The sequence below is a fragment of the Ipomoea nil genome, unplaced genomic scaffold (assembly GCF_001879475.1).
Source record: "Ipomoea nil cultivar Tokyo-kokei standard unplaced genomic scaffold, Asagao_1.1 scaffold0382, whole genome shotgun sequence".
Classification (NCBI taxonomy): domain Eukaryota; kingdom Viridiplantae; phylum Streptophyta; class Magnoliopsida; order Solanales; family Convolvulaceae; genus Ipomoea; species Ipomoea nil.
In genome coordinates this window covers 2,101,334-2,128,548 of record NW_017616810.1, presented here as the reverse complement: position 1 = coordinate 2,128,548, position 27,215 = coordinate 2,101,334, and the positions used below count along the sequence as shown (strand labels likewise).

Below are 27,215 nucleotides of genomic sequence, written 5' to 3'. Positions count from 1 at the left end.
GTTGCCCTGAAACTGAAGGGCCATGATCCCTGCCATGAGTCAGTATGCTACTGGCTTCCCTAAAGCAGAAAGGACACGTGCCTCCTTTTCCTTCAAAACCATGCAAGTTCCAACCCTCTAATTTAACTGTACCTTAAATCAATCAATATCAACTTACACAAACCTTACACGTGTCTCCACGCGTCCACTTTAACCCGGAATGGTTAGCATCCTAAACCCCAGGTTAACCCCATTCCTGGTTAGAACTATCCCGTCCCCATATTTATAAGTTATAACCCTTCGAGACCAGAAGGGGGGATTATAATTATAGTAGTATCATATCCCAGATATATAGTTCAAGAATGGGGTTATCCAATTTCCCGGGCCCCGCCGAAGGAGTCCTGCCGGTGCTGGTGATGAACACCGTCACATCCGTGGCGGGGATCAAGAACACCGTCAGGTCGATTCTGCAAGTGGTGGGTGCCGCCGGTTTTTACTCCGCCGCCGGCTCCCAAGAAGACGAAGATCTCCCGGCGGCGGGTCTCGGCGGCGCCAGGCCGCGGAGAGTGTCGATCACCAACTACGATTCCCTGTGCAGAAACCGCGCGGAGACTAGCAGCGGCGGCGGTGGCGGCGGCGGCGGCTCTGCGGTGGAGTGCTGCTGCGTGTGCTTGTGTAGATTTGAAGCGAAGGAGAAGGTGAGCGAGCTTTCTTGCAAGCATTTCTTCCACACTCGGTGTTTGGACAAGTGGTTCGACAACCACCACACCACCTGCCCTCTCTGTCGTTCAATGTTGTGAAGGATTAGATTAATTAGGGTTTTTCTTTCTTCCCGGTTTCGTCGCAATCTTGTCGGATAGAGAACCGGAAACATCCTAGGATATGATAGGTTAGCTGTATAATATGTAGTAGTTGTGCTTTGCTCAAACAGACTGCATGTATCATATCAACCAAATTTACATGTCGTGTGACAGGAGTATTAGTTACCATTAACCTCTATTCGTGTCACGAGTAACAAGATTTAATTTAAATCTACTTTATATAGCAATTTTTCTCTATCTAGCTTGTTTTGAGTGGCGACAAAAATTTACAATATATGTTACTTTTACCGAAAATCAAACTTGTAACATTTTAATTATCAAGTCAATACACTCCGGTCGATTTGATTGAAGTTACTCTCTATTTCGAATGTTTAATTTTGTAAACAAGTATTGATTTATATGGACTATAATTTCTATGTTATTAGAAACATAACAATTAACAAATACACTAATATCTTATGCAATTAGTCATACTATAAATAGTAATATTTGATATGAACATACTCATACCAATCAACGCTTAAAATTTCTTAAATTTACCAAGAAAGGCATATTTCTTCCATGCATCCATTTCAATATGCAAATTAAATAGATTCCGATCCAATTCAGAATTTAATATGGAAAAACAAGGTCTAGCTGGCCAACATAATTAGGAGATAGAAGGTATAATAATTTTAAGAGTTCAATTCTTGTATATATTACCATTATTTTTTTAAGTACGATGTTTTGTTTTAAAAATTAAATGTTAATAAATTTTAAGTTTTAGAATAAAATTTAGATATTTGAAATTTTATAGGTAGAAAGTGCTATTTAGTTGTATAATGATAATAAAATTAAATAATATAAAAGTTGCAAACTTGTTAAAATGACCAAATGTACCAAAAAGGGACAAGTAACAACTCAATAGATGGTTATCGCTTGTACCAACATTATAAGATAGGTGTAATATAACTATTAATTACAACCACAATAAATCTCAAAAATTAAATCTTTACTTTGATTATTCACATACAATATTTTTTTTTAATCCAGTTGCTTATGTGTGATTTATAGATTATTACACTTATAACCAAGATTGTTTCAATGCACATTTAGATAATGATAAGGAATTTCTTTCATTGTCCAAAAAAAAAAAAAAAAAAAAAAACTGACAAGAAATTTAGAACTAGCAAAGTGGATAACATAGGATCAACATAGCCAACTCTAACCAATCAGTATACAAATTTACTTGTAGATAAATATTGAGAAAATGACTTGGAGTTCATCTTAATCAATTTGTGTACAACACGTGAAATATGAAAGAAAGGATTTGGTACGGTGTATGTGCTGTTCGATTCATTTATAATAATGTCTGGTCCCGACCATATATAGATATTTCAATAATCTTCATTCTTGTCCATTACCTAGGAACGAAGCCTCGGGAAGATTCTTGTTTCCTCTTAAACCATCCATTGCCTACATGATGTTATTCAAGATTGCATATAAATATATGATATAGGGAAGAAGATAAGGGAGAGAGGATTAAAATAGTCTTAGAACGAGAAAGTTTGAAAGTTGATTAGAAACGAGTTTGTAGATACATGTGATTTGATCACATTAATATATATAGGAGTCGAGGTCTATACACAATCATTATTCAAAGGTCTGTACTGAAAAAATCATGCATTGTAAGTGTGTAACCCTAACTAGCTGTCAAAAGTGACTTCAAAACGGAAACACAACTTTATTTAGTTATATATCGCCGCCACATTTTCGAGAGGTAGGTGTTGGACTTGGCCCTTCACCTGTCTCCGTCCAACAATTCTCTAGCCACCAATTACTGGATTTGGCCCTTTACTGCCTCTGCCCAACAATAACAAAACACTACGAGGTAAACCAGACTGGTTTAAACCAAAAAAAAAAGACAATAGGCTGCTTCTGCAGAGATGAGCTGAACTTGTAAAGTTAGTAGAATATGTAATTTCATTAAATAACAACAGTACACACCACACCGAGTGATCTTACAAGCTAGCAAGATTATCAATCAACATATACATATAATGCAAAAATCAAATATTATTCATACAATGCATGAACTAATAACATGCATGCTTATTATCTTAGCACACGTAGCTGTGCTCTTAACCTGCTAGCAGCTTTAGTACTTTATAAAACTGGATTTCGCACGTTCAAACTTGCTGTGCTCCTTTCGAATGAACTGCTCGGCTTCAGAATCCACATCCTCTTCGCCACGACTAGGATGTGGCAAAGGATACTTCTTCATCATCCTCGTACCATCATGTTCTTCTTCATCATCCTCATCTTTGGATCTAAAGGCCTCGAAACCGCGAGGCGTGAAACGAATGCTGGGATATGGAGGAACATCTATGAGCTTGTGTATTGCCTTCCTCTCCGTCACAGTAAGCTCAAAATCATTCGGATACTGATAGCGGTGGTGGTGATTCTTGTTCATGTCTGATGAGGTTTTGTGCTTCATCTTTTTCCCTTTTTTTCTAGGTTCAGGTATGTATATATATAGTTTGAGATGTTTGTATGTAATGTGGGTTCCTGAACTGAATATATATACGTGTAGAGAAGGGGTCGTTAGCTAGTTGTCTTAGATTCTATCTACCGGAATTAACGATAAGATGGAATCTGATTCTGGTTAACTTTTGACGACGCAATGCGTTGAATTGGCCTAACGACTGCGCAGAATGAAGGGTTAGCTTATTAGGCTTTTTGTTCGTAGATTTTCACGTAATGTTTTTGAATGTCAAAAGATACATATATTCGATTGTGTGGCACGTGGGTTTTTTGCTGGCAGATCGATGGTTCTATTTTGGACTTTCTTCCTGGTTAGAGTAATATAATAGAGTTTAGGCTTTATTTTGCTTCATTTTCATCGCTCCATATATATGGATCGAATATTGTATATGGACTCAATCTTGGCGTCTCCGCGTTTGGTCTTAGACTTAGCTTGGAAGTGATGTTTTTGGTCTTTAGGTATCATATGAAAAACTCACGATTTAGGGTATTTTTGGTTCATAGTTTGTGACATATAATATCTACAAAGAAGAAAAGATCGATCAAACTAAAATTATGAATTGTTTGAAAAGATCAGACTAAAACATCATTATCCATCAAATCATAGTATATATAAATTAAAAGTTATATGTTTTTTCCTATTTATATATTAAAATGTACTATGTAATATAAGCCTCTTTTTTCTTTTAATTTTTAATTTTTTTTAGTTTTAAGCTACTTTGCGGCTAACCCGTGAGGCTCACCAACCTGCATGGGACAGGTTAGGGCCAAAGAAATTTGGTATACGGGTTTCGTAGGCGGGCCCGTATTGAGATTCTTATGCACAATTGGAGCTAGGACACAAGTTTATATTGTATTCATTAGAATATAACTCAATAGATGTTCACTTCACATATAAATATAATGTAAAAAGACGTAAAATGATTCAAACTTTAAATTCATTCCTAGCCTCCTAGGTCACCATGAGAGATGGAGGTTTGAAACATTTTCTCTCACTAGATTTTATCCTCATGATAATCATAATCTAAATTCTAAAATATACATGTTCAACTATGATAACTCATTCAGAATCCATCTCCCGAATGAGTTTGTTAGAGGACAAGTCAAACATCTATCATTGTCCGTCAATACTTAGACAATCTATTACAACTCTCTTAAATTCCCGTCCAAATAGTGTTACTCATCACGACTATAATATACTGTCTTTATTGGTCTTAAAAAAAAATGCTCTCTTCACGTATAAATACTACTAGTAGAAATGAAATCTAAAAGGATCTAAACTTTTTATCCATAGATATAGAATTCATTCTTAGGTAAGTAGGTAACCCAAGTGGCCAAGGATTCAAGCATTTTCTCTCAGTACATTCAGTCCTCATAATAATCATGATGAAACACACACATAGATTTATGCCTTTATCTTGATCTCTAGCATAATAAACACTAATGGAGTAGTGCCAACCAATCAAGGAATGTTACGTTTTAATTTGTAGCCTAAAATTATTATTATTAAATTTAAAATTTTAATGATTTTTTAGACTTTTTAAAATAAAAAAAATTACAAAAATTTATAAATATTTGTGATATAAAAAGATATAAGATTTTTATGAACTTCTACAAAATTTACAAATGTTTTAAAAGATTTTATGAAAGTCGTTTAAATATATTAAAATTTATTATTTTTAAAAAGTCATGATTTTATATATCCCTTAGATATTTTGAGAACGGATAAAAAGAATGGTTTAAGTTTTGGGGACTCATCCAAAACTGGAAAAGTAGAGGTTTGTTGTTTAATGATTAAAGATTTGATGATCTAAAGTATATACACAAGTTTTGTATTCAATTATTAAATATCTCAAGTGTTATTTTTTTAAAGTTTATTTTTGAACACAACCAACAAATGTTTTTTTTTTTTGTTAAGTTTATTTTTAACATAACCAACCATGAAGGAGAAAATCAAGTAATGATGTTCTGAAAGGCGATAATTGAGGGTGTGAAACATGATTTTCATATTAGAATATTACGATTTCAATTCTTGTCGACAATCACAATTGAATTCATCGCACAAGATGTTTTTAATGCGATTTATTTTTTTGTTGTATGATTTGTGAGCTATATATTACTCAAAAATATGAATTTTCCAATGTAGACACTCGAGACCATGGCTAAAAAAATCACTAGGCGCTCATCGGACGCTCGAGGGCACCTAGGCGACGATTAATCGGTACCTAGCCGCCTGAGTATTTTTGTATTTTTATTTTTAAAAAAATTGTTTAAAATTTTTTAATTTTTTAAGACTTGATAATTATAAACTATTTAATACTTTAATAGTTAGTACTAAAATATTAAATATTAATCTAAAAAAATCTAGAGTTTGAACAATTTAGGATTATTTCACTCGAAACGATGTCGTTTTGAGTGAAATAAACAAATAAAAAAATTAAAAATTAAAAATTAAAAAAAAACAATAGCTAATCGGCTTACTAGGCAACCTAGTCGGTGCCTAGGCGACCTAGTCGGCGCCTTGGAGACCTAGTCAGCGCTTAGGAGGCCTAGTTGACACCTAAGAGGCCTAGGCTGCTAGGCGGCCGCATAACTGGCCAATCGCGCCTAGACCACCAATTATGGTGATACGTTAGGCTGCCGGTCAGCGCCTAGCGCCTAGACGCCGATTAACCGATGCCTAGGTGAGATTTTTGCAACACGGCTTTGGGCATTGCTACAGTTTCCTTGTCAACCCAAAAATAAATAAATTAATTAATTAATTAAGTAATGATTGGGTGAAGGAATATTTGAGGATATAGAATGTGCTGCATCCTGCAACTTGCTCAAACAATATAGCTAGCAAAGAAGACATTGCCAGCCAGATAACTCAAACAAACACCATACAATAATTGAGAATACTTATCATTCACCCTCCAAACATTGACAATACAACATCTAATCACTCAATCTTCAACATTTGCTCAAAGTTGGTGACATCCATGACAACTCAACAAGTTTCAAAAATCAAATTCATGGACCATAAACCACTAAATAAAGAGTAAAAGGGATTCACAAGAAAAAGATGAAATTTTACTACCCAATAATAAGATCAAGAAAAGTAATGTCATAAGAGATGATGAGAGCTGCAACCCAAAGATGATGCTAAACGAGAAAATAACAGAAATACATTAGTAACGACCAAAATTTCGTCACATGAGGAAAGCCCAAGCCGCAAGCTAGAGAAACTAACCAGTATTCTTGGCACAGAAGAATATTGAGTCGCTAAGACTAGTGATGAGATACAGTAATAATATGCAAAAGCTATATATCCGTGAACCTAAAGCTGTTCGGCCATGGTAAACTCCCCTAACTTGCTTGATCATGTCAATGCTCTGAGTTATATACACATATTCTTAATTCATTCCGAACATCTTTAATTTCAGACTCGTTTCTAAAGAATCATATAACAGTGACTCACAGTCATCATGGCATCGAGAAGTTTTACGAGGACCAGCAAGCAGGGGCACCTAGCGATCTTTTTAGAAAGAAAAAAAATATAGAAATTATAGTCCACTCACTCGGATCAGCCACTCTCTCTCAAACAGTTCCCGGGCAAGAGAAATTTATACTTGTCGGCGTTCTCCAGAAGATAGGCGGGAAGATGAACAGCCGAGTAGGAGTGGGGAATGGGTCCCATCTTCCCGATGATTTCCTTGAACGTGTACTCCTCGGGTAGCATATCGAATAAATCGGCCCCTTTGCATATTACTCTTTGGACTCTTTTCGGGTTCAAGAAATGAGAAAATCTCACTCGGTCGAAGTGGCTGTATGCTTTCATCTTGAATATGAACTCGCTAATGTGGCGGAAGCAAAAGCTGCAATGCCATCCCGCATCCGCCAAGATGTCGTCCGATTGTCGGTAATGTGCGTACCGCGTTTTCCCGGATTTATATCGATGGACCGAAGCTCTCCAGCTATTATTATCGACGAGGAACTCGAATGAATAGAGGTAGTTCTTCAACCTAAGATGTAGAACTGGCGGGATGTCCTCGCACCACCTCAAGAGATTTATCGTGTGTCTACTCGGAATCTCGTCAATATCCGACATTATCAACAAGTCGTCATCCTGAATCCCCGCTTGTTTGAGAAGATAGTCCAACGCCAATCGCTGATAAGCCTCCTCGATGAACGGATTCTCTCCCCTTCGGAATCTCCCCGGAGCTTGCCCATAAGTCAACCGTGATTCAACGAACTCAAAATTCTTCCTATTGATCGCAAAATGCAGGGGCTTTGGCAATCCCGTGAAGGTCGAATTTGATTCGAGCAAAACAAACTCCGTCACATACGGGTGCAACTCCTTCCATCTTATCGTAAGAATCTCCACCTCGTTACTGAACAACACCGCATCATAGACACGCCTCGGGTACTCCCGAATCTTCCAGCCATGAAGTTTACAAAGATTCTCCATCGACACATTCTCGTGATAATAGTGAGGGATCTCATGAAAGGGCTTCGGTGGCTTTTCCCATAAAGGTCGCAGAAAGTAAGTGATTTTCTGCCCATGAACATAGATACCAAACACACAAGTCGGTACCAGAACAAAAAGAAAGACATACACTTTAAAGTCCAGCCCTCTCAGAATACATTTTAATCTCGACATGCTTAACGCTCGATTAGAGTCCTGCACATAATAACAAAAAAAGCGTTAAATCTCAACCCAAACCCAAACACAAAGACTATGAATTCAGCATAAGCATATGGAGACCTCGATTAACAAATATGCCAATAAAATCTTATATAAAGAGGACTGAACAAATCTAATTAGCGAAACACTTTATGCCCTTTCTAAACCACGCATCCATACAGACTGGGAAGATGTGGATAGCAATTATTGATGGTAGGCATATATCAATACAAGACTTCATTATGAAGCTAAACTGGAAAGTGGTATTGGCTGAAAAGCTACACTTAAAAGGGACAATATAAAGAGCCAACCTTTGGACTTATACTACTCAGATGTAAAGATAACTAATTCAGCAATTAATTCCCCCCTTAGGTTCTGAGAACAAATTAAATAAAGAAAGATGGTTTTTTGCCTTCAACTGGAAAACAACAGAGCTACCAAAAGTGGATTCTTTTAATCAGGCAAGAATTGCTCCTTTCACCACACAAAAAAACAATAATTATATTTTGAACAGGGAACCTAGAAATTCAAATCCAGAATTATAATTTCCACCTTTTACTGCTTCATTTGCTGTCAAAACTCAAAAGTTCACCAACCAAGAAACCAACAAAGCAGATATCAAACAACAAAAGTATCAATTCTCTGCTCATTGCCCAACAAATGCTATACTAAATTCAAACAAATAAACAAAACCAAACAAAAGTTATATGCTTTTTGAGTTTTTGGTTCAAGAAACAGACATCACAAAATCCTTAATTTAAAATTAAAAAAAAAAAATCAAAACTTTACCTCATAACAGACATCATCCTTCTTCTTGGAGCAGTAACGAGATCCCCCTTCTGCCATCGTGTAAACTTTCTCCCAAAACTTCGCCACACTCCACATCTTTCTCTCTCCCCCTCTCTCTCTATACGTAATGTATAGATACTTTTGCAACCCTGGGTTGATTTCACAGATCAAAGCAGAAGGAGGAAAGAATTACAAGGGATCTCACTTGTAATCAAATGCACAAATCAATCGGCGAAAATGGAGACAGCCCACTTCAAGAAAAGGCACCCAAGACTCATAGAAACCAGTGTTCGCGTGGGAGAGAGAGGGAGAGAGATAGAGAGAGGAAGAAATCAAGCTTCAACGAGGATGAAATTCCTAGCCTTCAAATTTAAACACGGCCCAGAACCAAAATATATATCAAAAAAATAAAAAAAAAGAAGAAGGGGAAAACGGTAAAGAAATGAAAAGAGAAAAGTTCGCAAAGAATGAAGAGAAAAGAAAAATGACAGCAGAGAGAGAGAGAGAGAGAGAGAGGTGTTGTGTGTTTACAACAACGTTTGCCGGTGATGATTACAAGGAAGCCGTTTCACTCCCCTTCAAGCCCCACTTCTGCAGGCTACAAATATGCTTTTTAATAATAATCTGTCCGATTTTATTATTTGTTTTTTGGGGGGAATAATATGCTTTTGTAATTGACGGTTTTGCCCTTGATATAAAGTGATTTTCCCATTTTATATTCTTTTTTCTCAAAAACAAACAACCACATTTAGGGTCCGTTTGGAAAGCAAGAAAATGACTTCTGGAAAATATTTTCTGGAAAATGAGTCATTTTCTGGAAAACATTTTCCTTTCCAGTGTTTGGTTGCATTCTGGAAAACTGTTTTTGTGTGTTTGGTTCATTTTCTGGAAAATGAGTAGAATTGTATAATTAAACATTTTAATTATTTTATTTAGAATATTACAACATGTATAATAATATATAATAATATAATAATAATTTTAAATATAATAAAAAATAACTAATAATATATCAAAAATATTATGGTGGTGGTGGTAGTGTAGTGGTAGTGGTGTTATTTGTTATATAATAATAATAATAATAATAATAATAATAATAATAATAATAATAATAATAATAATAATAATAATAATAATAACTGGTGGTGGTATGACGGTGGGGTGGCAGTGGTGGTGGTGGTGGCGGCTACGGTGGTTGCAGTGGTATGGTGGTGGTGGTAGTGATTACGGTGGTATGATGTTGATGATGTTGGTGGTGTGTGATGCTGGTGTAAAAGTTGAAAAATGACTTCCCCAAAAAAAAGGGGGAAGTCATTTTCCTCCAAAACAAGCCTATTTTCCAAAGTCAACGGAAAATGATTTCTGTTGACTTGATTTTCTAGGCACATCCAAACAATGGAAACTTGAAAAATAATTTCCAGAATTCATTTTCCAGGTTTCCAAACACACCCTTATTTAATTCAGATCATCCAAAAGAACATTACAAAAGAAAGGAGAACATATAAGTCATTTCTCGCAACCTAACATAAAAATGAACTTGACAAAATTACATGTTTATCTCTAAATTATAGAGAATTAAATTTTTTTCTTGTTTCTTAATTATATACCATTATCACTTCTAGTCTCATAATCAAATGCGAAATGATTATTTTAATCCAACCTTAATAGATCTCATGAATGAGAAAAATCACTTTGCAATTAATTGACGAAATCTAACAACATATATTTTGAGTATTACGGACTCCATTACAATACATTATATGTTCATAATTACATCTAACAACATATATAATTGAATAATAAAAGTACTATTTTCTCAACAACAACAATAATCTAAAAATATAATAAGTTTCAATCCAGGTTATACCCCTGGTTTATGTCTTTTTTTCTGTTAAATTTTTTGTATCTTATGATATAAATGTTGTACTACAGAAATTTTTGAACAAAAATATCCCTATTGTTATAACTTTTGTTATCTTTCCACATTATTATTACCATGTACATGCATACACAATATTTTTTCTTACATCCTTCAATGGTAAGTTTGAATTCATTTAAGTTTTAATTAAAATATTACCATAGTCATATTTAGTAATTTAGTATTTCTTTAATTCTTACCTCAATAATAGTAATATATATATATATACACACACACACTATTATTTTTTAAAAATTAATATAACTATGGTTATAATATTTAATTTAATAGTGGACATATATTTTTTGCGCATCGTGCATATAAAATACAAGTAATAATAATAAATGTTGAAATGGGATAAATATTTACACATGATTTATTTTAATCTCAATTAAGTTGTATTAAATCATACTATATCACATATTATAAGACTATACGAATTTTTCTTATTGATTTTGGATGTTGCAAGGGTTAAGACTTAAATGATGAAGTGTTAGTGGCGTTTGGTGTCATTTGATTGAGATTTTATTACTATAGCGATAATTATATCTGGATCAATTTAAATAATTAATTATTTGTAAATATTTAATATATTTTTACACTTAGATGGACCTATTTTTGGATAATTCAGACAAAGTTAATATTATCAAGCATGTGTTAGCGCATTGTATTATTACCATTACATGAAACACAAGAAATCCCACTTTGAATATGTTAAAGTTAATCATACTATCTGAGTGACGATGGCATTGAGTTTCCATGATAGATGGGTTGATTTGATTATGAAATGTGTGACCACAGTCTCCTATAGTATTCTGATAAATGGCTCAAGGAGTGATCCAATAATATCCACGCGTGGTTTGAGACAGGGAGACCCGCTATCCCCATATTTGTTTATTATCTGTGCAGAGGGACTCTCGTTGTTACTACAACAGGCTAACAGAGCGGGATTAATTCATGGATGTAGGGTAGCAAGAGGTGCCCCTCAGATTTCTCATTTGTTTTTTGCGGACGATAGCCTTTTATTCTTTAAGGCTAATGTGGAAGAGGCTAATGAGATAAAGAAATGCCTGACTGTATATGAGAATCTATCGGGACAGGTGGTTAACTACCACAAGTCGAGTATTTGTTATAGCAGGAATACGAGTAATGTGGATAGGGAAAGTGTGGCCCAAGTTTTGGGGGTGGAGCAGGCACCAAACTTTGGCAAGTATTTGGGTCTACCTTCGTTTGTGGGTAGGAATAAAAAGGCAGCTTTTGCATATATTGAGGATAAAATACGCCAAAGAATTGGGTCGTGAAATAAAAGGCTATTGTCTCAGGCAGGGAAAGAAATACTGTTGAAAAGTGTGGCACAATCTATGCCTACCTTCTCAATGAGTGTTTTTTTGCTACCTATATCAGTATGCACGGCTATAGAAAGAACGATGAATAGATATTGGTGGGGTTCTGGGACGGACAACCGAGTTCACTGGAAGGCTTGGGACAAGCTATGTGTTCCTAAGAAGTATGGTGGATTGGGTTTTAAGGACCTACGTGCATTTAATCTAGCTATGTTGGGGAAACAGGCATGGCGAATGCTCACTAAGCCTGATTCCTTAGTAGCTCGTGTTTACAAAAGCCGATATTTTCCCAGGGATACTTTCTTTGATGCGCAGGTAGGAAATAATCCCAGTTTTTGTTGGCGGAGTATAATGGCATCAAAGAGCATAATTTGTAGTGGGGTCAGACGAAGAATTGGGAATGGGGAAACTACATCTATATGGACCCATCCATGGTTACTGGATGACCAGGACCCTATGATACAAACAGAGATGCCTATACAGTTACGAGAGGCCAGAGTAGTGGGGCTAATAGATCAACAAACTGGTACATGGGATAATGAAATTTTATCAGATTTATTTCAACCTACGGATGTCGAGAGAATTATGAGAGTACCTGTATCCCGGGATTATAATGATGCATGGTATTGGTACGGGGACCCGAGAGGATTATATTCTGTGAAAAGCGGGTACAGACGATTGGTGGGAGATTATGAGAATAATCAAGGCCCCTTTACTAATTGGTTAGCTTTATGGAGACTAAAAATTCCACCAAAGTGGAAAATGTTCCTCTGGAGAGCTATTTGTGATATTTTGCCTACAACTACGAACTTGCTTTTAAAGAGGGTGGAGGTGAACCCATATTGTGCTATGTGTGGGATATCACATGAGAATACAATGCATGCATTAGTCTTGTGTGATTTTGCAAGAAACATTTGGGATCAATCCAACCTTACAATCCCCAATATTGTCACGCATATTTTTCATGTTTGGTTTGGGGAACTTCTAAATATTTTAGATTCTGATGGAATGTTATATGCAGCATCAATTCTATACAATATTTGGAAAGCTCGAAATGGTGCAGTTTGGGAGGCATTTTTACCACGCCCGGGGTCCCTACTCAGAGCCGCAGCGGCAGCCAAGACCGCATGGACTCAGTCCCGCCCAGCCGTGGCTGCCACTGCCACTGCTACGCTGCCGACAGAAAACCGCCACGCTGCCCAGGCGAGTCCCACCGCCGGCCGCGGTGCTGTCGACGCCGCCGGATCCTCCGTGCCGCCAGTGAGAAGATGCAGGGTCGATGCGGGATATCTACACGAGACAGGGAATGCAATTGTAGGGGCCGTTTTATTAGATGGAGATGGAGCCTATATCTCGGCACTAACCGCGCTGCTACCGGCCTGTACGTCACCACTTATGGCTGAGGCTTTGGCGTGTAAGGAAGTTTTATCATGGCTAAAGGATCGAGGTGAACAGAATATTGAGATCTACACGGATTGTTTGACACTACAACGCTACCTTACATCATCAACCACTGCGTTTCGCTCTTACGTTGGCTATGCCATTGATAGCTGCAGGCAAATTGCCGTTTATTTTCACTCATGTTCTTTTAATTATATTTCTAGATCGGACAATTATTTAGCTCATGCTTTAGCCACTACGGCTTATCAGCAACCTGATACTATGTACTGGGATACTCACCCACCAGACATTATTTCAGCATTTTTCTAATGAAGCACCGCAGAAAATTTTCAAAAAAAATACTATCTGAGTGACGATTACATTCTATATAATTTTTTTATATAAATAGTATTTTAGTGTATTATTTTACGATCTATATATCTTATTCTCGATCTATCAATCATTACTTTGTTATTTTGTATTATGCAGAAAATTATACCCAAACTCCCAGAACACTTCAAAAAATAATATTATAATCCTTACTAGTTATTTATTCTCTTATTACCCTCTTTGAAATATTATTACTCCATACATACTAAAATTAGTACCTTGGGGTTGATAAGTTCATCCATTGCTATTATTTTTGTTTATTTTGTTGAATCTTCATGTACTAAAAAATAAATTTTAAAAATTAATGTAATATGAAAAATTACTCTAATAGGAATAGGAATGTGACTTTGTGTCAAATACACTAGTAAGAATCTCAATTATTGTCTATCACATTCTACAACTTCATTTTGATAATAATAATAATAATAATAATAATAATAATAATAATAATAATAATAATAATAATAATAATAATAATAATAATAATAATAATAATAATTTAGAAGAATATAATATGCAAGTATTTTATGGATGTTTTAATAATATGAAATTGGCTAAATTTATAAATGAATTCTGCATAACTTCAAATCTCTTCAAAACAAGAATCTCTAATTTGGACCAGACTTTTGAAATTGCAAATAACTCACCGATTAAAATGCCCTAACATTAGGGCATTTTAATCAGTGAGTTTTTTTGCCTAGTTTTTGAGGGAAAAAAAAAAAAAAAAGTCATTTAATGTGAAAGAGAGAAGGCATGAAAGATTAGAGGAAAAAAAAATAAAATCAACATCTTCTCAAAATTTGAGTTCATGCACGATTTTTGAGGTTTAAAAATACTTTAAAAAGAAAACTCACCAAAAGTCATGTTTAACGCAAGAACCATGCCCAAAGGGCTACTGCATGATTATTTTTAAAAATTTCCTCTTATTTTTTTGTATTGGCCTAATCAAAAAAAAAATTAAAAAAATTAAAAATCCCACTTTTAGTGGTGTTTGGTGTCCTTTGATTGAGTTTTTATTACTATAACGTTAATTATATCTAACTCAATAGAAATAATTATTCGGCACAATTCAGACTCGAACAATCCATTTGAACAATTTAAAAAAACGTTAATGTTATTGAACATATGCCAACGCATTGTGTGGTTGTCATCACAAGAAATTTAAGAAGTTACTTTGGCTCTGTTGAAATTAATCATACTATTTGAGTGGCTGTTACATTCTTTATGATTTTTTTGGGTATAAATAATAATTAAATAGTAGTTTATTATTATTATTTTAGGATTAAATTTTCTACCAATTAGTCGTTACTTTCTATTTTGTATTCGTGAAATTACACCCAACTTCCCAAACTTAAAAAAAAAAAAAATTATAATCATTCATGGTTATTTACTATCTTATTACCCTCTTTTAAATATTATTAAATACTAAATTTAGTACGGAGTACCTTGTTGTTGATAAGTCCAACAATTGCTATAATTTTTGCATATTTTGCTGAATCTTCTTATGTACTAAAAAACTTATAAAAAGTTAATGTAATACAAAAACTATCCAAATAGAGTAATAGAAGTAGGAATCTGACTTTGTGTCAAATACTACACTAGTAAGAATCACAAATTTTTATCACATTCTACAACTTCATTTCGAAGAAGCTGATGATAATAAAATAAAATAAAATAATAATAATAATAATAATAATAATAATAATAATAATAATAATAATAATAATAATAATAATAATAATAATAATAATAATAAGCCCGCATGGGTAGCTCAACTGGTCATAGAGGTGAAACTTTGGAATAATCACTAGTGATTGAGTCTCACCAGCAGCAGTGTGGGAGCAACCTCTCAAAGTGAGGGGGGCTTCTTGTGCGCAGTGAGCACCGGTCTAGCCTCTATGGTTCATGTTCAGTTGAGTCACCATGATTTACATCCTCCCATTAATAATGGTTTTCTTAATAATATGAAAATTTTCAAATTTATAAATGAATTCATTTTCATATCTGTAAAATTGTCAAATGTCTCCAAAATAAGAATCGCAATAAACTTAATTTGGACCACACTTTTGAAATTGCAATCCCTTAGGAATTGACCACAAAAACATCATTATTTGCCCAAAAACTAAAACTAAAAATAAAAATAATGAAATTTCAATCTAAAATATTATTCTTATATTCTTTTTTTTTATGTAATCCAAAAATATATTATATTTCTTTTTAATACCTTCTAAATTTCAATCATTGTGAAATTTTATTTCAATTCTCTTTATTCTTATTCTGCAATTATAGTGTTGAATTGTTCACATGCATGATTTTATTCTTTTTTTATTTTAATATTTACGAAGTAAAATTTCATGTGAGAGAAAGGTACCAGATGATGGAATACATTAACCTGGTTGAATTAATTAAATCAATAATTAAAGAGATAAATAAATAGGATAAGATATTGAGTAGGAAAGACAGAGATTTGAATTAATGATTCGTGAGAGTACAAGATATGTAGTGTCAAGACAATATAATCCCCCAAAAACATGACAAACGAAAGTATTTATACCAAAAGCTCCCTCATAACTGCTCCACGTGAAGAGGGTGGACGGTTATGGTTTGACAGCATCACCAGGGCGAGGCCGGGTGGCGAGGTCGAGCCCAGGCGTTGAGGTGGAGGTCGAGCACGTGCATCGAGGTCAAGGTCGGGCGCTGGGTCGGCTTCGGGGCCTTTGGTCCGGCTCCGAGCAGCCTTGAGGTCCCGGGGTTGACTACAGGGTCAGCCCGGGTCGCTTTGCTCACCTTCCTGGGTTGGTTTGTACGTGTTTCATTTATAATATATTCATCACTAGAATTTAAAGTTCACTACTGGAAATTATGGAATTTCTGACCACCTGAAAGTGATCTTATATCAAGTCGAAAGCAAAAAGTGGTCAGAAATATCAACAAAGATTTTTCCGGATACCAAAAGTGGTCGGAACAAAACTTTTGACTTGATTTAAGATCATTTTTAGGCTGTCTGAAATTCCATAATTTCCAGCAGTGGTTAGAGTGTATTGCGTCTCATTTCAAACTTCATAATTTTATTCCGTTAGACGGAAGCTTAAAGCACCAAGTCTAACATCTCACAATTGAAACATGACTCTGACGGCTACGGAAGTATAAGAAAAGAAAGTTGTGCTTTCTTTTGACGTATTATTAAATATTTGATTTGCATGGAGGTACCCAACATTCAATTAAGTAAATTTTGTTGCTTTATATGATGGGGAAATTAGTGTTATTCTCATTAATTTAATTTTGCCACGTCAACTATAATAATATTCTTCAAACTCATTATAAAAATTAAAGCTCAATCTCTTGATTGTTTTCGTCCAAATTTGATTCAAGTTTCTTTTGACCGAAAATTAGGTGCAATGGAATGCCGAGGGAGTTCTTCATGCCAATATGATTCCTTTATAATGTTCAACTAACTCTCTTATGCAGTCAAGAATTGAAGAAATTAAGATATTCTTATAAAATGGTTGGAAGGAAAGATATGAAAACTAGGATACTTTGATTCCCATCCATAAGGTTCACTATCAATAACCATATATATTGTCTTTTCTACATGTTATCTTGCTTCAATTCTTACATGCACGCGTTGAAAGAAACAACTTCCTATCCTAAGTGCAATTTGCATTGCCAAAATGCTATGTCCCTTTAGTATACTAGGAGTATGCAAGTTGATGTGGCTTCCATATGTAATTTTATTTGAATATATTGATGCCACGTAGACCGTTTTAATTTTGAAAATACATTTTCTATTTAAACAAAATTAAAGAAAAATACTAGTTATGTTACGTTAAAGTGACTTGTAGTCCACTGGTATCCGATTGGCCCCTTATGTGGGATGTCTTAGGTTTGAGCCTTGGTGAAGGCGTAGATAGTATATGTGGGTGTCCCCTTTCTTTTATAAAAAAAAAAAAAAAAAGTGACTTACACAGGGCATTTATGTAGGTAAAAAGGTTTTAATTGCTCTTTTTTAAGAGTTCGAGAGCTAATATGAAACTTTTTATAGTTCGATAGTACAAATGACTTTTACTAAATAATTTAGAGGTGGCATATCCGGCAATTGAGTTCTCATTTAATTTTTATATTGTCAATTATATAATATTTTTAAACTTGAATTTCAATCAAACTCATTATAGGAAGCTCGATCTTCCGATTTAAATTTCTTTTGACCTGAAAATAGGTGGAATATAATGGCGGAGGGAGTTTTTCATGCCAATATAATTACGTTATAACGTAACTCTCTTATGTAGTAAAGAGTTGAAGAAATTAAAATTTTCTTAGAAAATAGTTGGAAAAGAAAGACATAAAGCTATTATACTTTGATTCACTAATAATAATAATATTGTGTTTTTTAAAATAAAATTAAAGAAAATTATTAGTTATGTTGACGTGACTTCCACGTGGCATCTATGTATACAAAGAAAATTAAACTTTGAAATCATATTAACATAATATGCAATACCATGTAATTTCAGAAGGATCTATTTGCACTTTTTTAAGAGTTCAACTGAAAATATAAAGCTTTTTGTATTTTGATTATGTAAATGATTTTTGCAAAATAATTTGGGCTTATTTAGTCTCTCTCCTTACTATGTATATGAATAAATAAATAAATAAAGATATATATATTTTTTGTTGCTATGAGATTACGAATCTGTATTGTTTGAAGTTATAATAAATTGTATACCATAAATTCATTATCTTTAGAAAACAAAAAGTCTTGATAAAATATCACCGTACCGTTCATATATAATGACATCAACATATGTATACAAATTATTAGATAAGACGAAAAGATACATACAATTACAATCAACCTATCTATCATGTTTGACATATTATAATTAGTGTATATTTTGGAGTGTTTAATGAAAATTTCTGTGTAACTTCCACACATATATCTCCATCATGGTAGTCATTTTTTATGCACAAAAAAGAAAATGGTAGTCAATTTTAATGGAAGATTGATAGGGTGGGAAAAGTAAGCAAATGCTTGACTTCAAAGTCGTTGCTCACCATTTGTCATCTCACAAGTTTAAAGGACATTCACAAAAAATGAACGAATAAAAGATTTTTTATATTTTGTATATAAAGATTATATATATATATATATATATATGTGTGTGTGTGTGTGTGTGTGTGTGTGAAGATCTTGAGTTTGTATCGTGTATTATGAGGATAATGTATTCATATTACTTGGTACAAATTAAACTTAATGCTTTTTCCAAAACTTTTGACTTGCACCTCTAGAATTAGTAGTACCATAGAATTTTGACGCAATTTGAACAAAAAAATGGTGGCATTTTAGTAATTTTCTTTGACTTTAAAAGTGCAATATTTAACGCTATAGAGTATATTTTTGTATAAACCTTAAAACCTTAACCAAAAAAAAAAAAAAAAAAAAAAAAAAAACAGTAAGTTGTAAACCTTAATGGCCCGTTTGGTTCACGAAATAGGCCGGGAATGGCATAGCATTCCCAGTAATAAGCCTATTCTTTTGTTTGGTAACAATTTCTATTACCAGGAATAATATTCCTGATAATAGCCTATTACCTCAAATAAGGTAATAGCTATTACTAGGGCCCCCTGGTATTAGCCGAACGCTCAGGAATATATTTTAGAATCTATTTGCTTTTTTACCCCTTTCTTTAACCTAATTTTTTTATCCTATATATAAATTTATCCTATTTCACCACCCGCGTCGCCACCACCACCATCACTGCCGCCGCCGCCACCACCACACCACCACCATCGCTGCCGCCGCCACCACCACCACCATAGCCACAACCGTCACCGCCCCACCACCACACTACCCCCACCACTGCCACCGCCACCACCACCACTACCACCCCAGCACCACCACCGCCACCACCACCACCACCATCGCCGCCACCACCACCCAGCAGCACCACCGCCACAACCGTCGCCGCCCCCACCACCACTGCTACAACCGTCACCGTCACCCCCACCACCGTCACCCCCACCACTGCCACCGTCGCCACCACCACTGCCACCCCAGCACCACCACCACCACCACCGCCACCATCACCACCACCACCGTCACCACCGCCACCGCCGCCACCACCGCCACCGCCACCGCCACAGCCACCATCACCACCATCACATATTTTTATAAGGGTATTTATGTCTTTTAAAACATATTTTATTTCTATTCCTTAAATCAACCAAACACTGTAATATAATTCCTAAAGTCTATTCCTCCCGCGAACCAAACAATAGAATACAATTCCTATTCTATTCCTTGCATATTTCATTCCTTATGAAATAGCATTTCTATTACCTCAAAATTCATTCCGTGAACCAAACGTGCTGTAAGTGTGAATTCTAAACCCTAAGAAGTAAAAAGTGAACCCCTTAACTAAACTAAAAGGTAAAACACTAAACCAAACCAAAAATCTAAATCATAAACTTTAAAAGGTCAACTCCTCCAAACGGCCAAAATGCATTGTATAGTGTTGAAAAGTACCATTTTAATGTCAGAGAAAATGATTAAAATGCCACTGCAATTTTTTTTTCCTCTTTACTTTAGAAGCATTAGATCTGACCAGATGAAAAGACTGAAATTAGTTTTGAGTTTTCTCATGAGAACAAGATCTCATATAATCACTTCCCTTTTATATATATATATATATATATATATATATATATATATATATATATGGGTTCATGTTACAACACCTCCCCATGTAAAAGGTGCGAACACAAAAAAAGAAAAAAAAAATCCATGGTTAGACAACTTCACTGCACTTAAGTTTTACGAACTCCGTGATTTCTCCAATTATTTTACATTCCTTTAATTACTAATTAGTATCATCAATACCTTTAATATATATTTATTAATTTTTTAAAAGAATATATAAAATTATTTGTGTTCATATTTGTACGGTGGACTTGAAATTTTGATTTATGACTCACGTCAACGTTATTTTTATTTTTATTTTTCTGAAAGCACGTCAACGTTATTAATTAATTAATTAATTCATTCATTTCTTGTACTGACAATAAATTAAGAAGGTAGTTTGTTTAGACCCAACGTTGAAGTGTTGAACAGCTTGCCAACCAACCTTTTCTATTGCATTGCCAAAATTTCAAATTTACATAAACAAACCACCCATTAAATATACAAATGAAAAAAATTGTGCAAAATCAATTCAATTTACATGTTGTCAAATATTTTGTGGTCAAGCGGCATAGCTGTAGTTCTCTCAAATGGGTAATATATATGAATTAACCGATTTTATCATAAATTAATTATGTAAAATTACATTAGTACGGAGTATTTTTTTTTTAAATTAATGCATTATTATTTAAATAAATAAAGATCCTCAGAGGTGTCATCTTCAAAGAACAAAAATGACATAACAATAAAAGAATCATCCCAACAGCCATTCCTCTCCACAATACTCAAAAGACAAAAGTTAATATTAACGTTAGTCCACCGAAGGATTTGTGGCCACGGCCCACAAGTAAAAAGCTGAAAGCGAAATGAAACTAAATGGGCCGAACAGAAGTCATATCAGGCCTGTTTATGTTGTGGGTTAGTGTTATGCAATCGTTATACCCTACACCACGGTGCACATAGCACTGTGCGCCGCGCGCATCCCAAAACGACGTCGTTTTGGGGTCGTTTTGGAAGGCGCGGTAGAAAGTTGCTGGGATTATGTGTATTTGTTCACAAAGTTATGTGTATCTGTTCATACAGTTATGTGTATTGGTTCATACAGCTATGTACATTTTTTATACAATTATGTACATCCGAATCAGAAAATTTGTGTGTATTATGTTAATAGTTGATGTGTATCATGTTAAAAATTTATGTTTATTATGTATTATGTTAGATTATGTGTATTATCTTTTAAAAAGAGTATGTATATTTTGTTATATAATTATGTACATTCATGTATACAATTATGTGTATTCTAGTATAACATTATGTACATTCTTGAACAGCGGGGTTTTTTTTTTTAAAGAAAAAACTACTGCCATTCACTGGGGCGGGAAATTAATAAAAAAAAATTAAAACGACGTCGTTTTGCATCTGGGCGCATAGTGCAACGCGCGCCGTGGTGTAGGATATAAATTGCCAGTGTTATGGGCCTAAAACAATAAGGCCCATTTAACAGGACAAGTACAAAATTGTGGGCTTTTATAATCAGAATGCACTGCTACGCAAAGGAACCATCATGGGTCCTTTTATCCCACTAGAGCTTCAATTCTTTCAACCACCAATTTCTCCTCAGGTATTACTTAGAGGTGTCAAATGGACCGGCTAGTCTGACGCTTAGTCTAGATCCAACTTGCTTAGGCCAATCTAGCCTGATCTGGTTGCTATAGATCTCGGAGTAAGGCTAGCTCAAACTATACTATGGACAGGGTCTGACTTTCATTTTTTGCCTTTGGGCAGGTCTGGGCTAGTGGACTATGAAAATTTTTTAAATAAAATAATTTATATTTTACTTTTAGTGAAAATTGTATTTTTGATCATTCAGTTATATATAACATCATCTGTTACAATGTAGTATCTGTTCATAAGCACAATGAGTTAATATAATACTGTCTCCACTGGAGATCAAATTCATGACCTTCGATTTGAAAGAGTCATTTCGTACCACAAGACCACAAGGTCATTAGGGATTGGAGAAGACCTATTTTGTTTAAACAAGACTGACCTGGCCTCGATCATTTCAAACCCTCACATTGACACATTTATAATGATACTTGTTAGGATTATGGCCTTTTGATCCAATCCAATTAAAGTTAAACTGCATGTTTTTGTTCAAGTTAGCATGGACAAACTATGAAGTATCACTGGCCCAAGTAAAATTTTTTAAGTATATGGTGCTATTCTACATATATATATATATATATATATATATATATATATATATATATATATATATATATATATATATATATATATATATATATATATATATATATATATATATTTGTGATTGTTTTAACTTTAAGAGATTTTTTTTTTTCAAATTAATGTTAATACAAATCTAAAAATGATATAATAGACAATAATGGTAAGCTTTTAGTAGGAATAGACATGTGTTTGCCCCACGGGACTAGCTCAGTTGATTCGACCAATCACCCTAAAACCTTACTCAGTTGGACGCAATGCATGGTATTTGGCTACTATTGAATAAAATTATAAGCATATAAACAAGTTGATATTGTTGTAGTTACAATTTCATTATCATTTTCTACCAATCCAAACACAGCACTAAAAATTTAATTCTCATACACAAGCATGAGTAAATACCAGCTAAGGTCCCTCGAGTTTGTTGGTTTCACCACTTATAGTCCCTAACTTCTGTAATTACCATTCGTGGTCCTCCGAATTGCAAAATCTAACCTGTTGCCGTCCTCACGTTAGTTACGTTCCTTCCGTTTGAGCCGTCAAAAACAAGGATAGATATGTAATTTGCCATACTGATCCCTCTCCTAGTTCATCGCCTCATTTTCTATCAACGCCCTACGCCCCATTTCAAGAACCAACTTCATACATACCCTGATTCCAATGATTAAAACTTCGTTATCCTTTACCGTTCAACACTACAGTCCCCTTGTCGGTTGAGTACATAGTCACTATCTAAATGTACATAGTCACTATCTAAATCATGAATTTTTTCTCATGATTTACAGGGAAAGTACATAGTCACTATCTAAATGTGCGCTCTAGGTGAAACTCGCCTTGTGATCTTAATTGGCAAAGAACTATAATAATGATATAAACAAGCCAATGTTGCGTATAGATGACTGATTTAAATTAAACAAAAAGCCAATACATTAACTTCTTTCTTTCGTTGAATACTATCTTATCGTGTATCATTTAATACATATAATTTATCACCAAATTACATCCCGAATTCAATAACCATGGACCCTAATGTTGAATGAGATCAGATATATATGTGCTTGGTCGTTTGTTAGTCTGCGTGCATGCATGATACACACATGCTGCTGGAGAAAACTGTGTACAGGTGGCAGCTGACATGGCAGCTGCCAGTCCTACAAGCTATATATATATATATTGATCAGTGGTTGATAAGCAAGTAAAAGTGGTGCACGTGCGGGCTCTCACAAGAAATTAATATAAATCCGAAAGATGGCATATAAGATATGATTTGATCCAATGTTCCCTTACCAACCGGCGCCTTGGCTCCTTCCTTAATCCCAACTAATGTACACACTCACATGTCTTATGTTATGTTGTGTGTCTTTTTTGTCCATGGGAAACCCTAAGCTGAGCTGAGGTTGAAGGGAAAACATGTCCTTTCCTGGAGTCTTGTCTGTGCACAGCAAGCTGCAGGGTAGATGTAGAACCGCCAACGCCCAAACCCACTAAACAATCAATGAATGAAGGCTATGGTGACTCAACTTTTTTGGGCACAATTTGGTGCTCATGTGTTCTATGTTATATTTCTCCCATTTGCTGTCTCTCTGTATGTATATGCATGAAGAGTAATCTATAAAAACTTTTCTTTTAGTGGCCAGTGAAGAGGGAAATCTGCATCCACTATCTAAGAGTACGCGTGTGAGCAGGGTAAACCGAATTGAATCCACCTTCTTAGCTGACAGCTTCAAACCAAGAAAGTCAATAGGTTGCTCCCACATACTGCAAGTTTAAAGTAAGAGATCTTAGGATTGATCCTTAACTTATTTTTAATATAGTTACTTAGAGAACTAGTATTTGTCCCGTGCGATGCACGGAAAATATGTTATAAAAATATACCCTATATGAGGTTTATTCATATATAAAATTTTTGTTATTTAATAATTATTATGTGTGAATTCCTATGATAAAATTATGAACATAAATATATTTACAATTAAAATAATATTTAAGGTGGGTGATTACTATAAATCTTAAACTATATTAAAAATTTAGTACATAGTATTTAATATTACAAATTTTTAAGAACTTAGTAAACTACAATAGTAATTGAATTACAATTTTAGAGTCACCACGGATCAAAATTTTTAGACCTTTGAGATTTCTAACTCTAGATGTAGCAACATACAATTGACCTTTAAAGACCAAAATCACAATCTTAGTTCGAACATTAATTTTTTCTTCCAAATACTATCGAATTAAGCGTGTAATCAATAAAAGATGAGAACTAATAATTCGAGAATATAATCTTAATGTTACTAAGCCACTTCATGTCAATTAAGTTGGAGAATGTTGTTGGATAGTATCCGATGAATCCACGAATAACGCATCTTTGTCTCCGTAGTTCTCAATATGCACATCAACAATCTTAAATATTAGGTCGCCTAGCTATGCCATATATTAATTTCAAACTTATGAACTTTGGGGTTGCATGCAATAAAAAGTATATTTTAAATATACTAAGGGTACATTATATATGTATGTAAGGTACTTTCAATATAAAAATAATATATTAAAAAATATATTAAAAATGTATTTAATATTCACGATCCATACAATTATGTGGACCATTGTTCCTCACAATAATTTGCCAGTAGAAATTGAAATATATATATATATAAAAGATAGAAACTGTCCGTGTAAATTATTATCATTATAATTATTATTGCAATTATTATTATTATTATTATTATTATTATTATTATTATTATTATTATTATTGTTATTATAATTAACAATATTATTATGGTTTTGTGAAAATTAAATGTTGATTATCAACATTTAATTTTCACAATAACAATATTATTATGGTCTTGTGAAAATTAAATGTTGATTATCACCATTTAATTTTCACAAGACCATATGGCTTTATTATATATAGGATATGATGTTTTTTTTTTTTTTTTTTGGTGATAATATTCTATTTTAATTAGCCAAACAGATGTTTAATTAAGGTTTAAAAAAAAAGAGTATTGAGTTGGTCCATTGAAATAATTGTGGGGTTAAACTTTAAATGGAAAGAAATTTAATTAGGTGGAAAAATCATTAATTTTACTATTGCCTTTTCTCTTTTTGTCTCTCCTTTAAACAAAAATAAAACACTAATAATCTATTAATATATATGATCAATGGAATGAAAATTTTCTTTTTAAAAAACAAAAGTGGGAGAAAAAGGTTAGTGTAGGAAGAAAAAGGAAAATAAAATAAAATAAAAGAGCTAAAAGAGAATGGAATATAATAAAAATCTCAAAAGTAATAATTAAAGAATGCCCCACATATTAGCCTAGTTGGCCAAGTCCACTATGTAAAGCAAAATGGAGATTTCCATTTTCCATACACGTACTCCATCATCTTCATCTGTGCAATTATTTGTGTTTCAAGTAATTATTCCTTTCTAGTAATTCTTGATTGCATTACAACCTTAGATGTGTGTGTGTGTGTTTTTTTTTTTTTAAATATCAATGTCTTATTTTTAATTTCTCAATTATCTCAAATATATTTCTAACCTAACTCGATCAGTAACACACATAGAGATCAGTTAAAGAATCTTTCTTTTCATTCATCCTCTCAAGTTTCAAAGATTGTCCACTTCAATTTTGTTAACAATAATGTTACAAAGAAGTTTCAAAAGGGACGATCGAGTTAGTGAAATATGATTCTAACATTAAAAAAAAAAAAATCATGAACTCAGAAACATTCTATTAGTAAACCCATCACACAGGGTCCTGGATGTTTAGTTTACGGACTACTATGTCCTTATAGCTCAATCAATGATCACAAAATCTTATTTGGATGATTGAATCTTAGTAACTTTTACAAATTCCACATTGTTGGCTTTAATTTGGCCTTCACACCTTTGATGACAGACCAAAGTCGGAGATTACTAAATACTATATTCTAAGGTTTATTATCTCATTGTCAATGAAAGACAGAACCTCAGCCGCCTTCATTCTCGATCATCAAATAATATCTTTCATTCCCCCAATTCTAATGTGAAAACACAAAAGCTTTTGACTGGGTAAATCCTTGTGCCCATTCCCCAACTTTCCAAATAAATCAAAAACAAATGAACAGAATAATGATTGAGAATAGGGTTTCAAACCCAAAAGCCAAGGCCATGCCACTCACACGACACGCAGTATTTAAGTAGGATTTTCTCTGGGGTTCCTAAGATGGGATTAGCATAGTTTAGTCTTATCTTATCATAGTACTATTAGGGAATAACTTTATGTTTTAGCTTTAATAAAGATAGCAGGATGTTGTCCCAACTCCCAATTATATTCTAAAAGAAGTCATCAATATCAGCTCGGTAATTGCTAGCTTAACTAATTAGCTTCTTCCATTTAATTTATTGCTTGGGAATAATGGCTATATTGTACTAGAGTAAAATTACAGTACCTTTATTATAATTATTATTTAATAACCACGAAAATTCACAATTCAC

General features: G+C 33.9%; 2 protein-coding genes across 2 annotated transcripts; one reads left to right on the top strand and one right to left on the bottom strand.

The window, feature by feature from the left end:
• The first annotated feature begins 300 nt into the window (after positions 1-300).
• LOC109171860 (probable E3 ubiquitin-protein ligase XERICO) lies at positions 301-976 on the top strand. Its single transcript, XM_019320935.1, has one exon. The coding sequence runs from the start codon at positions 342-344 to the stop codon at positions 777-779; it is 438 nt and encodes a 145-aa protein (XP_019176480.1). The 5' UTR covers positions 301-341; the 3' UTR covers positions 780-976.
• A 5,397-nt stretch (positions 977-6,373) lies between these two features.
• LOC109172075 lies at positions 6,374-9,365 on the bottom strand. The gene is made up of 2 exons (XM_019321241.1): positions 8,779-9,365; positions 6,374-7,986 (listed from the first exon to the last, which is right to left on the bottom strand). The coding sequence occupies exons 1-2, from the start codon at positions 8,872-8,874 to the stop codon at positions 6,889-6,891; spliced, it is 1,194 nt and encodes a 397-aa protein (XP_019176786.1). The 5' UTR covers positions 8,875-9,365; the 3' UTR covers positions 6,374-6,888.
• Between the last annotated feature and the right edge of the window lie 17,850 nt (positions 9,366-27,215).

Coding starts and splice junctions, on each gene's coding strand:
- LOC109171860 (XM_019320935.1), top strand. CDS start 342: ATGGGGTTATCCAATTTCCCGGGCCCCGCCGAAGGAGTCCTGCCGGTG.
- LOC109172075 (XM_019321241.1), bottom strand. CDS start 8,874: ATGTGGAGTGTGGCGAAGTTTTGGGAGAAAGTTTACACGATGGCAGAA. Junction 7,987..8,778: donor AGGATGATGTCTGTTATGAG/GTAAAGTTTTGA, acceptor TATTATGTGCAG/GACTCTAATCGAGCGTTAAG.